This window comes from Sebastes umbrosus, chromosome 23 (assembly GCF_015220745.1).
Source record: "Sebastes umbrosus isolate fSebUmb1 chromosome 23, fSebUmb1.pri, whole genome shotgun sequence".
Classification (NCBI taxonomy): Eukaryota; Metazoa; Chordata; class Actinopteri; order Perciformes; family Sebastidae; genus Sebastes; species Sebastes umbrosus.
The window spans coordinates 14,356,381-14,372,638 of record NC_051291.1 but is presented as its reverse complement, the minus strand read 5'-3'; the positions used below and the strand labels follow the sequence as shown (position 1 = coordinate 14,372,638).

Here is a 16,258-nt window from a genome sequence, read left to right as displayed (position 1 = left end):
TTTGCCGTATTCATCATCATAATCTTTCTTTTTTTTAAATTGTTAGTAAAGGTGTATAGTTGTTTGAATGCATTACATTCTTGGGTATTGATTCTTCTGCATGTTTTTGGCTCTGCAGCCAACCGACCAGGATTTACGTATGAGAACCTGCTTCCTGGAGACACCTCCTCTCACGTGATTGACAGCCTGGAGGAGGATAAGAAGTATTCTATCAGTATTTATGCTGTTTACCCCCAGGGACAAAGTGAAACGGTTTCAATCGTGGGCAAGACATGTAAGTTTATCAGCTTTGATGAAAAAAAAACATCATTATATTAGTTTACTTTCCAACTTTCTCACACTCATTTTATTTACTGCATGTAACTCTCTACACTGACTTAACACTGACAGAAAGGGAACTTGGATAGCTGTAACCAATCAACAATAGAGTATGAAACAAGCTATAACACAAGGAAGTAAACGCCAAAGTGTAGTACCATAATGTATCCACAGTATGGTGCTGTTGTTCTAGAAGAAAATACCAGCATTAGGTCTATTTTATACAGTAAGACTCTCATTTATCTCTATTTCATGGTACGCTAGAGAAATATCTCTAGAGGTTTTGCTTTGATTTGAATTGATTGAGATTTGTATGTTTCTTATATTTCATTACTGTGATTTTTTTTATCACTAAATAAGCTAAGTTGAAATATCTAATTTGTGTGTTTGTGTGAATTTGTGTTTATGTGCGTGTCTGTGTTTCACAGTAAAGCTGGTACAAGTTCAGAAGTTCCTGGTCCAAAACGCCACCACAGACACTGTCCAGGCGAGGTGGGCGTCGGTTAAGGGTGCCACAGGATACCGTCTCACATGGCAATCCCCAGGTACTGCTCTTCACTCGTTGCTACATAATAGTACACAAGGGGTGTAGCAAATAGAAAATAACCTTGGTTTGTGCCTCTCTGTGTCTTTCAGACGGCCACATAGAGAACATAAACCTCGGGGACAACTTTAACTTCTACATGATCCAGGGCCTCCACTCCGCCTCTGAGTACATTGTCACCATCAACCCCATCTTTGGAGACATTGAGGGGCCCGTCACCACCACCAAAGTCAAGACATGTAACTATAGGACGCTTTCTAGGAAGAATAATGATTAGATTAGTGTTGATTAGAGTTGAAGATGCCCTTTCTGTCTTTCTCTCTGTGTGTCAGTGGAAAGCAGTGCAGTACAGACTTTGAAGGCGTCTGCTGTGAGCACCAGTACTGCTGTCATCTCATGGAACAGCGTCCCAGGAGCCACAGGATACAGACTGGCCTGGGGACCCACCCCAGGTGATTTACTCTCTCAGCATTTCTGTTTTGTTTACACCATAAAAGTATGTCCATACTGGTTCTTCTAGTGATACATCTCATAACTCTTGTACACTCTTAAATGATGTCAATGATGTCCTCCTATACTTCAAGTTTCGGGTAAAGGGCGTTTGCTTTTGTATATGTGTATGCATGCGTGTCCTTTCTACCAGTGACAGACTCACTCTGACAAGAGCTTTTGAAATGCCACCTCTGTTACGCTGGACACATCCACCCTGCCAGTCAGCCACAGGGATGTGACAGGTGGCATGGCGATTCTCTTTGATGAAATACAAATGTTGGGGGGAAAGGGAGGAGGATGTTGTTTCCAGAGAAGGGGGCTCTAATGCTGAGCCAGAGTTGAGAGGGATGCCAGGACACTGAGGAATAATCCAGAAGAGTGATGTGACTGTACTGTCAACATTGTTTTCAGAGTTTGTTGGTCGTGACCGTCCCAGGCAGCTGGCTCTGAACGGCAGCACCACAGAGTACCAGCTGAGGAATGTAGCCCATGATACCGAGTATGTCCTGTCTCTCTATGTGCTGTTTGGATCTCTGGTGGGACCTGGTATCAGTGCTACCTTCAAAACTTGTGAGTACCAGTATTAAATATGTCTCCACAACCCCCATGAAGTACCACTGAGGTTTAGGGCTGGTTATAATGGACTTACACAATTGGTAGACTGCACAGTTGTGCCAGTATGCTGTATTTTCAAGTTGAAGACTTCACAACAAAAGTCTAAAGGGATTTGATTTTTACTTTTTTATTTATTTTGGCACAGTTTTCTTCTCTTCTGTGCCACAAAGCTCAAGTAGTGTAATATTGTTTGTCCTTTTCATTCATAAAATATCAGTTCAGTTAGTGAAAAATGGTCTTACACTGCCCTCTCTGGGTGAAAGCTTCAGTGGCCAGAAGTGTGCTCTGTTGTACTTGTACCCAGCGGTAATGTCACAGTGTATGTACTGCATATTAAGAAGTGGACGTAGTTACCCTGACGCCATCCATTGGTTTGTGGACTGCTGTTTTGAAGCCTCGAGTCGCCATTATGGTTTTTGATATATAATTGCATGAATCTTTCTATTGCATATTATAGATGAAATTCTGCAATTCACAATGTATTTACAACAACAAATACATGTTATTGATGTTCCATTTTCCTCCGTCTCAGCTCCGTTGGGCTATGTGTCCAACTTCAAGGTGTCGTCCTACACCAGCACCTCCATAGATGTGGAGTGGAGTCCCATTGTTGGAGCTACTGAGTACAAACTCTCTTGGAACACAGGTGATATAGTTACCCATGTTTTTCTCTGCTCCACCCCAATATGGGGAATATTTGTATGTTTTCACAGGTCAATCAAACAAACTTTCTGTTTGTGTACTTGTCAGACAACCTGTCGGCCCTTTTAAAGACTATACATTCAATTTGTATCTAAAAAGTGTATGTAATATTGTGGATCTGTGTGTGTGTGCCCGCATGCTTGCAGGTGATAGCAGCCCTAAGTCCCATTACCTGGACCGCAGTGTTCTCTTCCATCGTATCGAAGACCTGAACCCACAGTTCACCTACACAATCACCATCTGTGCAGTGTACGGCAACTCAGAGGGACCAGAAATCTCCTTATCTCAGCTCACAGGTACAGGAAGTGACGTTATTTGAATTGATCATGATTCATCTTTAAATCTAAATAGCACTGTGCAGCTGTGCACCCCAGTGTAATTAAATGGGTAGGGACGGCGAAGTTCCTCACCCCGTGTCCCGGCACCCTCTTGATGTCTTTGTTTGACTGACAAGTCATGTACTTTGGTCTTCCCATTTTAACCACAGTTCCTGTTGTTGTCACTTGTACTATGTGTCACTGAGTCCAAGTCAGCAGAGCTGCTATCATTTTATCACTGTCAAAGTTAGAGTGTTACACCAAGCTCCAATTGCTACGTTTATTACACCGACAAATGATAGGGTGTGTAAATAAAGCCACACCAGCTCATTCAGCTCAGAGATTTTGGATTACACTAAATTTAATGATGTTTTTATATACATTTTATTCCAAAATGTGATTTTTGTTGTGTTTCTTTTCTTAGTAAATCACTTGACGGGGTTGTATGGTGTTATTTTTCAGCTGCTGTCTCAGGCTCACGGCCAATCCAGGCAGTGAGGGAGGTGAAGGTTGTGGACATCGGAGTCAACTCCTTCACTCTGTCCTGGAGGAAAACACCAGGGGCTTCTGGGTACAAAATCACCTGGATCCCCTTCCTGGGTAAAAGACCACATATCCTGTCAACCATGTGTAGTTACACCCTGATACTCACATACTGTACATCCATGCATGTGTGCACACATGGATACATGCATGTATTGATGTACATTCACAGAATAGTGTACTACAAAATACAACCTAATTGGTTGAGTTTAAAACCTGATGAATGGACACCCACAGGCATTTAAACCAGTACAAAGTGTTGCTAAGCATTGACTTAATTTAGCTGCACTTCAACCAATAAGCCAATAACATAATATTCAATTTTATTGACTAAAGATATTAAACATTTCTTTTGTATTTTAATCATCTTTCAATCACAACAACTTGTTACTACAATTTTGTTTGATTGGCAATTATTCTTATTTCCTAAATTTTCACCGTTTAGACTCCTGTGGCTCATTGCAATCGAGTTTTATCTGTAATTGAGCACACAACTGTATTGTTTTACACTCTTATTATTCTTCTTCATGTTGGATTTTAATATTTCCTGCTCTAGGGGGTGATGAGAAGTCCCACGTGGTGTCTGCTTCCTCCACCACTTTCACCATCCACAAGCTGCGGGAGAGCTCGGCTTATAAGCTCCAGGTGTCCACCATGATGGGCAACAGGGAGGGAAGCCCAGTCCTACTCACTGCACGCACCTGTGAGTCCTGCCTGCCCAAAACAGTGAGGAACAGTATGAGATGTGCTCTCAGTCAGAGGTTTCAGGGAGATAGTTATACAATTATACATAACACAAATTGATAGTATAAATGTGTCCGTAGTATTTTTAATGATATCATATCGTTTCAAGTAATGAATTGCCACCTTAAATGTATAATTTATCAAAGTTCACCATCTTGTAAACTAGTATTTACACACTGAGACCAATCTCGGAGACTCTGGTTTAAGCATCCACAGTTTTCACTCTGCTAAAGTAACCTTGAGCAGACATGACCTTGAGTGTTTGTTGAGAAGATAATGATTGTTTTCAGGGGCGATACTGACCTTATTGAGCCAGATGCATTGGATCCACATTATCATCATTGTCATTTTCAAATTCAGTGTTTCCTTTATTTTTTCGTTGGGTCACAAAGAGGTGCAGACTCAATTTTCTGCATCGCATCAATCCCTGGCCTCTTGTTACCTTACATAAAAATAATCCCGATGAGTTCAGCATACTGTATGGCTGAGTAAATCCATCAGATATGGCCCTTGACTTTATTTTTTTTTGTTCATTTGTTTCATTATTCTTGTGTGTCTTTCTGTTTCAGTGGATCTTCCCAAAGTGAACAACTTCACTGCTCTGAACACTACAGACAGCAGCGCTATTCTGAACTGGACACGTGTGGCTGGTGTTTCTGGATACCTTCTCTCCTGGAGGCACATATCAGGTCTGACAAAGTAGCATCATGTTAACATTCATGAATTTTTCAGTCAAGTAAATTACCCAAGGAGTTTAATTCCCAGACAGTTTCAATTTTATTGCATTGCGCATTGAGCCCTGTCAAAAACACTGCTTTGTTTAAAAGTGGCTTTAGTTGGAAATCAATTTTGTCAATTGAATAAATTCCAAGTACAATATGACTTTTTTTGTGTTCATTATTATATGTTTTCAGGGTCCTTCAAGGTTTGAAGTGGAAATGTAGTATGACACAAGTAATTGCATTGTGTATTGAGTCTCAGAATAAACACTCTTTTGTTGAAAAGGGAAATATTAAGAAAAACAATTCTCAAAAGTAATATTCATGTTTTATCGTACATGCGATGAGTTTTCTTTGACGGGAAGTGGTTGTAATAATCGTAACAATAAGTGAGATGCAGTGCTGTGTTGGATAGATATAACACCTTGTTGCTGTGGTTGTTATCGTGTCCACTTTGAAGTACATGACATGACATTTCTCAGTAAATGTTCAGGCATTAATAATTATTTTTCCGATCGATCTATTCCCACTGAACCACAACTTAATGCAGTATGGTCTTTTATCATTAGTATCACACATTACTGTATGATGACATACTGATTTGTTCACTTGATCTGAAAATCACTCTTTCCATTCATTACTGTAGACTAAAATGTATTTCAATATGGAGGTTATTATTTATATTGTTATTCCTCGAAACTAAATCAACTCAAGTAACTTTTTTTTGTGTTTCTTTTTTCAGTGTTAGAGACTAAAACAGAGACCCTGGGCCCTGGTTTCAACTCCTATAAGATCATTGATTTGCTGTATGGAAGAACCTACATTTTTACCATCAGACCTTTGTATGGAGAAGTGGAGGGCCCTATAAGCACCGTGTATCAGAGAATATGTAAGACACTACATAAATGGTTTGATCAGCTCTCTGAATAATCCACAAATATCTGTCTGGCATGCTACAGTACAATGCTGTACAATATGCTTATTGATTGCAAAGGATATACATGCACTTAATATGTATCAATATTTTTCCACTCATCTTGTATGCAAACAATGACACCCCCCTCTCTGTCCTCAAAATGGTACAGTCTGAGTTCCCTCTTCTATAAATCCCATTGGAAGCTTATTGTTATGTGTGTTCCAGCTCATGATGCAGAGACTTCCTGTTTACATGGTTGTTTGGACACATTAGTAAATTCTAACTAAGACATTCCTTAAGCTCTAACTGATGGTTAGTAAAGTTTGAAACCAGCTAGTAGTTACTAAGAAGTTAGGAAAGACCATACACACAGTTTATGGAATGCTTGGGAAACTCAATAAAGTACATTGAGCTTCAGTTTAAACCCACAGCGAGCATTGCACCTGCAGTTTTCTACTCTGTGTGATTCAGTATTGAGTCACTCCTTAAAATCCTTGTTTTCCCTTTGCTGTATCCCTTTTTGTTGCTGCAGCAGCTACTGTGTGATTTAGTTGTTTTAATCAGTTATGTTATGGCTCTGTGCATCTCAGTGGGACCAGATCGCCCGGTGGCAACGGTCCAGTCTGTGCCAGCCACAGTCGGCCCTCGTCTCACGACCGCCTCCATCACCGACGCTACCATCGCTCACACAGCCTCCAGGACCACCCGGCACCCCGTCGCTGTGCCGCCGACTAGATCCATAACCACCAAGAAGCCTCCAGGTCAGCCAAGTGTCACTGAAGCCAAAGCAGCAGAAGTCACCTCACTTCAATTAACCACACGCAGTGCAGAGACAACAGCTCCACCAAGATCAGGTATGGTTTATTCATAAATAGATGTTTATGATCTATACTGAGAATATTCTACAGTTTCTACATGATCATACAGACTTATTATACACATTAAATGGTGAATGTGCATTTAATCTTTGTGTTTTGTCAGTGTGTGGTAAGACCAAAGCGGACATAGTATTCTTAGTGGATGAGTCCTCCAGCATTGGCGCCAACAACTTTATCAAGATGAAGGACTTCATTTTCCGGGTGGCCACTTACTTCCCCGTCATCGGTCCTCAGGGCACACAGGTCGGTGTTACAGTAAAAACTTTCTTTGTTTCATCTTGTTCCAGCTGGTATTGTCGTCAGGCTATGGCTCTTTGGCTGTAAGTTTGTTTAGAGTGGTGGGACAATTACAAAGTGGATTGCTGTGATTTTAAATGATAATAGCTGCTGCAAATTAGCAAACCGCTCCAGTGAGACTCCTGTGCGAGCCAGTACCATTAGCAGGGACATAATGTGCTATTCTTTCACCGAGTGGACAGAATCAGACTCAAACATTGGCAGAAAAGATAAACATGGAACAATGCCACATGGCAAATACAGAGTGGCAGCCAAGGAAGAGGCACCTGCCTATAAACATGCAACAAACATTTTCTCAATATGTGTAGTATGTGTCAGGAGTATTGAATAGAATTAGCACCACATTAAACTGAAATGATGTTGTGATGATGTGTATTTCCTCTCAGATAGCCGTGGTTCATTACAGCGATGAGCCTCGAATTGAGTTCCGTCTAAGTGACTTCAAAGACAGAAACTCGGTACTCAGGGCGCTCAGAGCTCTGCGTTACGGAGGGGGCAACACCAAAACAGGTCTGTGACGCTCACACAAATGTGCACACTACGTTGCCACCTGTCATCATATGGCTGCTTATTCCTATAACACTGTTTAGAACCTGCTGTTGATGTCACAGCCTCTAACAGCAACATGATGGTGAACAGAAAATATGCTGCCATATAGATGTGTTAATACTGAGTACTGATGTAGCTAGTATCATGTGAGATAATCTAATCAAAGACAATTTTCACAGGGTAAACTGTATGTCATAAATATATGTATTTCAATAAACATTACAGAGATTTATGCTGTAGATATCAACAGTTAAAACTTGATTTTATAAATGAAAAAAGTTCTCATTTAATGACTAATTCATGAAAATGAATGAATTAGTCATCGTTGTTTATGGAAGATATCTTTAAAAATAAACGTACCTCTTTAGCCTGACTGGTGGCTCACGTTACCACAGTCTTGGAGAGGGAGGAGCGAGCGGAGGGATACTCAGTTGGTTGCAATCTGCAACCACACCACTAGATGTCCCCAAGTCAATTTCTATATCTTATTATCATCTTGTCAGTCATCTGTAATGTTTTATTAAAGGTTCTATAAAAATTAACTTTGATTTATAGATTGAAGGCGTGCATTGCTTACACTCCTCTATATGGTGCACGTCCCTAGCAACGTCACTGTACTACCTCAGAACAGTGCTGTTCAGACGAGTAAATTTAGTCTGCTAGCATTTATCAGAGTAAAACTCTCTCAAAAGTTTCATTTTTTTATTTTCTTTTGCATATCCTCAGGGAAAGGCATCAGCTACGTTCTGCAGGAACTGTTCCAGGAGTCTCTAGGGATGAGGCAGGAAGTGGCTCATGTTCTGGTTCTGATCACGGATGGCCGGGCCCAGGATAATGTGGTGCCACCCTCCAGAATTGCACGTGCTCTGGGTTAGTAAACGTAATTGCAAAGCCTCCAAAATGGTGTTGCTAATGAGTTTTATGAGTTTATTTTTTAAATGAAAATATGTGATAAACAAGACTTTGAATACCTGGATTATCATGTTTTGAATCTGTTTCTCTCTAGGTGTCAGTGTCCTGGCAGTTGGAGTTTACAATGCAGACCTTGAGGAGCTGAATAAGATAGCAGCACCCACCAGCTACAAAAACCTCTTCTACGCACCAACCTTTGATGACTTCCCTTCAATAGAGAGAGAATTTATCAATGTCATCTGTAGTGAGGAACTCCTCTCCGAGTTCAAACTAAATGATGAGGCAAGACACAAACAAAGCAAAAATATCATCTTTCTCATTATTTTTCTTTCTTTGTTATTACAACGACATATGTCGTAGTTCAATCACACCCTATGTCCTACGAAATTATGTTCCCATACAACTAAACTGCATTGTTGGTTACATTTCGAGGGGAAGCATATTTTCTCCAGGTCGCAGTTTTAAACAGTTTTTAACTTTAACGTCATAAATTGAAAGAAAACAAAACAAAATGCAACAAAACTACTTGGCTATGTTTAGACAACAAAACTACTTGGTTAGTTTTAGTAAAAAACATTATGATTTGGCTTAAAATGACTACGTTTTTACGTTATTAAGCTACGGCCGTAAATTAAAACAAGTGAAAGTTGACTTTTCATTTCACACGCGACACAAACTGCAGTCTCCCATACTATTCACAAAGACTCCGTAGGAAGGAACACCAGCGGTCTTGACTTCATTTGGACGTCAGAGCGGTGGAGGTGTGACTGCGGCAGCATTACGCATTACTCTGACTAATCCGTAATGAATTCCCTTTTCCTCTTGTCCATTTTCAGTCTGCTCAGTTGGACACCGCGACTGAAGACCCGAAGGAGCAGCCCAAGCCTCAGGGTCCCTGCACCTCCCAGTGTGTGAAGGTTGGTACTTCAGAAAGTCCTCCTTCTCCTCATCATTGTTGTTGTCATCATCACGATAATTATCATATCAGTCATTGTGTAAACCAAATATGTGAAAGAGTACAAATCACCACAAGACAAGAAAATTCTATATGAATACACATAGATATCTTTAACAGGGATTCAACAGCAGCACAATGAGTTTTTTCTTTATTTGTATCCTGGTGTAAAGTTCACTGATGAGGTGCTGGCATTTATCTGAACTTCTCACGTTAACGATGGTTTGATTAATGAGTTCTTCTCTTGATTAATCGTCAACTATTTGTTTGTTTATCCAGGGCCAGAAAGGGGAACAGGTGAGTTAACTGAAATGTGTTAACGGTTAAATTGATTTAGAAATGTACCCAAAAGCAGTTATTTATTTTCAGTATTCTTTCTCTCATTCTTTCAGGGAGATGGTTCTGGTCTCGGAGGTCTGGTAAGTTTGATCTTCTCTACATTATGGCACCTGTTTAGTGATAATACTTTGTTGCCATGAGGACATTTCAATACATTATCCACTGTCCCTTCCCTCATTGCTATTAATTCAACTTTATTGTCTTTAATATTAATTTAACTTTTAAAATAACTTGTAGTCTTTGTTTTGTTTATGCAGAAATTTCGGCAAACTCCAGGACAGTTTGATCCCTTCACTTCTACCAAAGGAGAGAGGGGAGAAAGAGTAAGAATCAACATACACACACAAACACACAACAATACACCCTACTATCATTGTCATTTCATTGAAAATAATTTATTGTCAAGATTACCTTACCCATCAGCTGTCTGTTTTGATACATTTATTATACATTTTATTATATATGGAGCATGGAGGGCACTATGTCATACTAGCAAAAGTATAAAAGAGTTGTTTATATTTAGTAAAAAAATTGTTCGCCTATTTGTGCATTGTGCACTGCAGCAACTACTAATTACAAATTAAGGGACAGTTGGCCAGTACAGCAGCATTAGTCACAGTCACTGACAGAGGGCTACAGTTTATCACACAAAAATGAGTCAATTTCTTAAAATTAGACCAGTCATTTTCAACCAGTCCATCTAGAACTGGAGTTCAATACAGCTGTATTTTTATTTATTTTTTGTATTCATTTGTTTATTCGACATGTGTCAAAGGGTGCTGCAGGATTTCTTTTCTTTTCAATTATCTTATTTCTTATATTATTTTCACCACATTACAATTTTAGATCTAGATTTAGGTGATTGATTTCGAACATGTATCAAATAAGTAAAAAAAAAGAAAAACAAGAATAATAAATAAAATGAATAGTAAACATATAGCAAACAAACATATAGCAAAACAATAAAATACATATAATAAACACATATATATATATATATATATATATATATATATATATATATAAAAATGAACAATGAGGAGGAGACATTTACTTTAAGTACATTTTCATGCTGTCTTATATTTTTTGATATATTAAAATAGAAGAAATAGAAAATAAACATCGGAATCACTATATTAAAGCTCACAGTTGCCGGTTGTCATAGTAATGGGGGTTGCAATAAGCTGAGCTGTTCAGTTTTCAGGTATACAGGTGGAATATCTTCAGAAATGTGTATATATTGGTTAAAGTAAAAGGTGACCTACAGTCCGTTTACTTTTATTTATTACTTGACTCCATTACAGTAAAAACTGCTCTGTCCACAAAGGTCCAGTATATCAAATTATTGTTGTAACTACTTTATCATTTTTACTATATTCCATCTGACAACCGACCTGCTGTGACTGTGTGGGTGAGTGTGGCTTTGCTGTGTATATCTATTAATCTGTTTTCCAGCACAGACCATAATGTTTTAATATGACAGGGGCCTCCTGCAGCAGATGGTATACCTGGGTTGCCAGGACGACCAGGGAGAAGTGGACCCCCCGGTTCTGCCGGCCAGCGGGTAACTAAATTCAGAAAAACCTCAGACTGACCTGGTTAAAGTTTATTTCATTTATGTTTGACTCTCTCTATAAAATCTTATATGTTTTTTGTTTGTTTTTTTCAGGGCCCTCAAGGCATATCAGGTGATATGGTAAGACCATTTATGATGAATACATTTATGAAACAAAACCTTTTTTATGGAGCATTATATTGAGTCAGCTGGCTAAAACTCTTTGAATGTGGTCCTATACCTTTGCTACATGTATCACCTGCTAACTTTGCCTTTCCACCGTCGACTTAATAAGTAAATAAAGTGTCAAAACTTTAGCTTAATTCAAATTTGTGATGTTGCGGTATATACGAATTAATTATATAATAATAATATACTAATCACTCTTCATGTTTCTTTCCATTACAGGGTCTACCTGGACTCACTGGTCCAAAGGGACAGCGAGGAGAGAGAGTAAGTCTAACGTGTGCATGTCATTTAGACTGATTGCTTTCTGCTAAGATTCGTACGGAAGCCCTAAGCGGACATGAGTCAATGTTTTTCTTTTATTACTTATAATGTTTGGGTCAAATCAGCTGACGGTAAATGCATTCAAATGGCCCAAATCGAGCTGACAGCATGGATGTATAATGTATACTTCCATGGCTGACAGTGATGGAGGACCTGGTGAAGTTAGCGGAAGGATACAAGTGTGACTACGTCCAGTTTTCAAAATAATGTGTTAACGAGGGCACATACAAAATAGAAGTACAAAACATGTTACCTGTGCCCCTTATAAATTATAAAGAAAATACCTCTAAATTGTGAGGGAAATTTCTTTATTCTTTTATTTTTGGTTGCTGGATAAAATTAAATGAATAATTCCTGACAATGACTGATATATTTGAATTCAGGATATCTCTGACTACAAACATACTATATACATACTGAAATGACTTCTGATCTAAAATGAAATGTAGCTATTTTGTGATAAAACTGTCTGACCTTTACTTTGGAATTAAGGAGCAATGTGTTTTTATAGCACCTCAAGTATTGTATGTACTGTACTGTATATGTAGCCTAGCTATTTCAAGGTACAAATATAGGACACGCATGTCTTTCAGGGACACAGGTAACACGTTTATGCTGTTGTGAATAAAAAAAATGTTTGACTCATGTCTGTTTATGGCTTCCATATATTTGAGCTCATAACGCTGGATTTATCTACTTTTGTGAAAAAGATTTGAGTGCTACAACAACAACAAAGGCAGGAAATATTCTGTTGTGTATTCAGGTATCAATGTTTTTTTTTGTTTCCACTTAGGGAGAGCCTGGATACGTAATAGCTGGCGCAGATGCAAATTTTGTTCCTGGACGAAAAGGAGAGCCAGGATCTTCAGTGAGTCCTCAAAAAACTCTTTTGGAGTTTTTCCAACAGTGAACTTCAGGACAGCTCAAATGTTAATCACTGCATGTTACAGGGTCCCCAGGGGTCTCCTGGTGTACGAGGGGTCAATGGAGTTCCAGGCCTACCTGGCCAGCTAGGACCACCGGGGTCACCGGGAATATCTGTCAAGGTAACATGGATTAGACTTAAAAGTCACAGTAAAAAGCACAATGTGCAAGCTGTGAACCTTTTTTAGCCTTAATCCCATATTGCAATGATGATCTTGTATTGTTTCATCATGTAATGTCAGACCAACCTACAGTATTCAGTATGAAAATGCTTAACCAGAGTTGTTCTTACTGTTTGCAACTTTGTAGGGCGATCCTGGCGAGCTGGGAGCAAAAGTAAGTATGAAGGCTGCGTTGCATCCCTTATTAGTCTTCTGAAAAGGTTGTGCTGGAAAATGTAATTTACAGCATAAATATCATGCATCATAAAGTGTGTCTGCATGCATGTTAAGCCTATTCTTAATGCCTCATGAATTTGAATATTCATTGTTTCACTTTCATCTAATAACACTTCCATTATTTTTGAAAGGGTTTACGTGGGAAGCAGGGCGTGAAGGGAGACAAAGGAGAGTCAGGAAGAGATGTAAGTGCGTTGTTGATACAATTATAAGAAGTGGCAAAAGACGTTGCATAACACAATTGAAAGATAATTCAGAGTTGCCTTCTGAAAGTGTTTTTCTCTCCTCTTTGTTTCTGTCTTGCTGTCTTTCCCACACAAACACGCATATATGCAAACTTGTGTAGGGGATTGCAGGTTTGCCTGGTCCCATTGGCGTTGATGGGGTGCCAGGATTATCAGGTCAGACAGGAGAGAAGGTATAAGTGTTTTTTAATAAAAAACAACTTACACATTTTGAACCTGTCTACTAAAAAACACATCAATATATTACTGAGTAACTTGCCTGATAAATATTCCTTTCTTGCAGGGTGAAGAAGGAATTGGCATACAAGGTATACAAGGTCCTCGTGGAGAGCCGGGAGAGAAGGTACATTGCAATTAACTTAAAGGAACAGTGTGTAGCATTTAGAGGGGATCTATTGGCAGAAATTGGAATATATTATTAATAAGTATGTTTTCTTTAGTGTATAATCGTTGTGTTTTCGTTATCTTAGAATGAGCCCTTTTGTATCTACATAGGGAGCGGGTCTTCCATGTATCTACAGTAGCCCAGAACAGACAAACCAAACACGGGCTGTAGAGAGGGCCTTTTCGCGTTTTCATGTTTTTGTGTCGGCCAATCGTAATTCTCCTGCCCGCTTGGCACACGGGAGAAGTTGCAGTTGGCTGCAATCTGCTAACCTTGCATGGCTGCTGGATTCTCGCAATGTCACAAGATCACGCGAGAATCGTGGGATCAAATGTCACGCGAAAATCCATCTTGTCAGGCTCGCCAGACAACGGACCAATCAGCGTCCTGTGAGAAGCTACTGCAGCTACAGGCGTGGCTTAGGTGCGTGATACCCGGTGAGACCATAGCGTGAGATGACAGGGAGTGGCGACTGTTCGTTCTAAACAACAATGGTGGCTCCTGAAGAGGTCAGCGTAGATGCCACTGAACATGAAAAGTACAGCGCTGTTTTTGCCTTCAGTTTGTTCCGCTTTCGTTAGTTTGACTGACAAATGGTTCATCCAATCACCTGTTTCCAATGACGGTTTCTCGGGTCGGGTTAGCAATCTGCATCCTCACCACTAGATGCCGTCAAATCCTACACACTGCACCTTTAAAAAGGAAGAATCAACCATAAATATGGAGTATTATCATTTTATTTAGAGTAGAATACTAATAATACTAATAGTCTTATGGGGCAGATTGTTAAGGTGGAACAGAATCGCTCTGGATCTGTTAATATGAAATCCCATTTTTGTTTCAGTGTTTGAACTGTTGTTTTGCAGGGAAATATTGGCTTAACCGGACCAGTCGGCCCAAAGGTAACAAACATGAAAAAACATCTGAAAATTCTGAGTGTAACATGTTTTAGTTCAAATTTAAAAAAAGAAAAATGTTTGTAAAATAATATTTGTAATTCATCTTTTCAGGGTGATCATGGAGAGCAGGGCATCCAAGGAATCATCGGACTTCGGGTGTGCAATGAGTTCCTGCATATTTTACCATCAAATGCATATGAATGAATTCCAGTTCACTTTAATGAGGTTGAACTAAGGGGTGAATATTGTGTAAGAATCAGTGATGAAAGAATTCAGAGCCAGTGATTTATTCTTACCTGCAGGGAAAGAAGGGATACACAGGAGAGCAAGGGGACAAGGTGAGTTCATCCCACACACGTCCACTCTCTCTTCATTCAGCTGATAATATTGGCTTTATAATTAATATGATAACGTGAAAGAATCAATTAAATTCACCCAAGAGTCATGCTGATAGTTGTTTTAATCAACCCTGGCGTCACACTGTGCATGCATATACATGCAGTTTTCAGTGTTAGATATATTTATTTTTTGTCCTTTTAGGGAGAACAAGGAGAGCTGGGACCAATCGGACCACAAGGACCAACAGTGAGTATGACAACACACTTTAGCTACTTGAGGTTAACATTTTGAAGTGCTGAGACAAAATATTCCTTACAATTACTTATATATATATTTGCATACTGCCTGCACACTGGAACATGTCATAATGTCCCACTAAACCAACATAATCATAATTGCTTCCACTGAGCATATTCAAATCCACTTTTTAATTCATTTTTGATTACAAAGAAAGCCTTAGGCAGAAGCAATATATTTATTCAGGACCAGCTGGGACCGAATTGCTGGAAATGCGATACACTGTTTAATAACTGTTTTCTAACGTCTCCAAACAGACATTAAGACGATGATAAATGAGCAAAATGAGGAAGCCATTTTTGTTGTTGGTTTTTCAAGATTAGCCCCTATCAGAGATGGTTATGATTACATACGATCATGCGCCAAATTGTCAAACCTCAGTGGGTATCTTTATGAAATGGGCCATTTTGTCCTGCTTCACTGATTTTTAATTTGAGGCAGCGTAGTCCTTTGGAAGTGACTATCACAAAAAAATTTTGCTTTTGTAGTACAGTTTTAATTCAAAAGGTTTAGCTTTGAACATAACAGCTCATAAAGTGCAGGTTAACAGAAGGTAGAAAGGAGTGATGGTTCATTTTATTGGGTATTTCAGAATTAATGATAGCTGAAAGTAAATTGAGGAATAACAAGAGATTTCTTTTGATTTGTCAGTTGGCACATAAATATAACAATCATAACAGAAATGGCAGATTCAGAAATATTTTTCATTTGCCTTGATTTTTCCAGGGACTGACGGGGCCACTGGGATTAAAAGGAGATGAGGGTCCAAGAGGAGCCGCTGGAGATCCAGCCAAGGGTGTAAGAAAACTATTCCACTCATTTAAACTTTAGAAATGGAAACACTTCATACTCACACTCAGTCTTCT

The 16,258-nt window shown here is 39.1% G+C and overlaps 1 protein-coding gene across 1 annotated transcript in view; it reads left to right on the top strand.

The window, feature by feature from the left end:
• col7a1l (collagen type VII alpha 1-like) overlaps window positions 1–16,258 on the top strand; it is a 50,998-nt gene that overhangs the window by 19,317 nt on the left and 15,423 nt on the right. Inside the window, exons 10-43 of the mRNA XM_037761211.1 lie at window positions 119–274; window positions 747–863; window positions 955–1,101; window positions 1,195–1,314; window positions 1,766–1,924; window positions 2,502–2,615; window positions 2,818–2,967; window positions 3,451–3,588; window positions 4,088–4,234; window positions 4,845–4,964; window positions 5,737–5,883; window positions 6,501–6,764; window positions 6,892–7,031; window positions 7,472–7,595; window positions 8,361–8,504; window positions 8,641–8,828; window positions 9,383–9,463; window positions 9,781–9,798; window positions 9,894–9,920; window positions 10,098–10,163; window positions 11,324–11,404; window positions 11,510–11,536; window positions 11,804–11,848; window positions 12,699–12,773; window positions 12,856–12,951; window positions 13,139–13,165; window positions 13,359–13,412; window positions 13,574–13,645; window positions 13,756–13,815; window positions 14,724–14,759; window positions 14,868–14,912; window positions 15,059–15,094; window positions 15,297–15,341; window positions 16,119–16,190. Of these exons, the coding sequence (XP_037617139.1) occupies window positions 119–274; window positions 747–863; window positions 955–1,101; window positions 1,195–1,314; window positions 1,766–1,924; window positions 2,502–2,615; window positions 2,818–2,967; window positions 3,451–3,588; window positions 4,088–4,234; window positions 4,845–4,964; window positions 5,737–5,883; window positions 6,501–6,764; window positions 6,892–7,031; window positions 7,472–7,595; window positions 8,361–8,504; window positions 8,641–8,828; window positions 9,383–9,463; window positions 9,781–9,798; window positions 9,894–9,920; window positions 10,098–10,163; window positions 11,324–11,404; window positions 11,510–11,536; window positions 11,804–11,848; window positions 12,699–12,773; window positions 12,856–12,951; window positions 13,139–13,165; window positions 13,359–13,412; window positions 13,574–13,645; window positions 13,756–13,815; window positions 14,724–14,759; window positions 14,868–14,912; window positions 15,059–15,094; window positions 15,297–15,341; window positions 16,119–16,190 (3,338 nt within the window). The remainder of the gene's footprint in view (window positions 1–118; window positions 275–746; window positions 864–954; window positions 1,102–1,194; window positions 1,315–1,765; window positions 1,925–2,501; window positions 2,616–2,817; window positions 2,968–3,450; window positions 3,589–4,087; window positions 4,235–4,844; window positions 4,965–5,736; window positions 5,884–6,500; window positions 6,765–6,891; window positions 7,032–7,471; window positions 7,596–8,360; window positions 8,505–8,640; window positions 8,829–9,382; window positions 9,464–9,780; window positions 9,799–9,893; window positions 9,921–10,097; window positions 10,164–11,323; window positions 11,405–11,509; window positions 11,537–11,803; window positions 11,849–12,698; window positions 12,774–12,855; window positions 12,952–13,138; window positions 13,166–13,358; window positions 13,413–13,573; window positions 13,646–13,755; window positions 13,816–14,723; window positions 14,760–14,867; window positions 14,913–15,058; window positions 15,095–15,296; window positions 15,342–16,118; window positions 16,191–16,258) is intronic.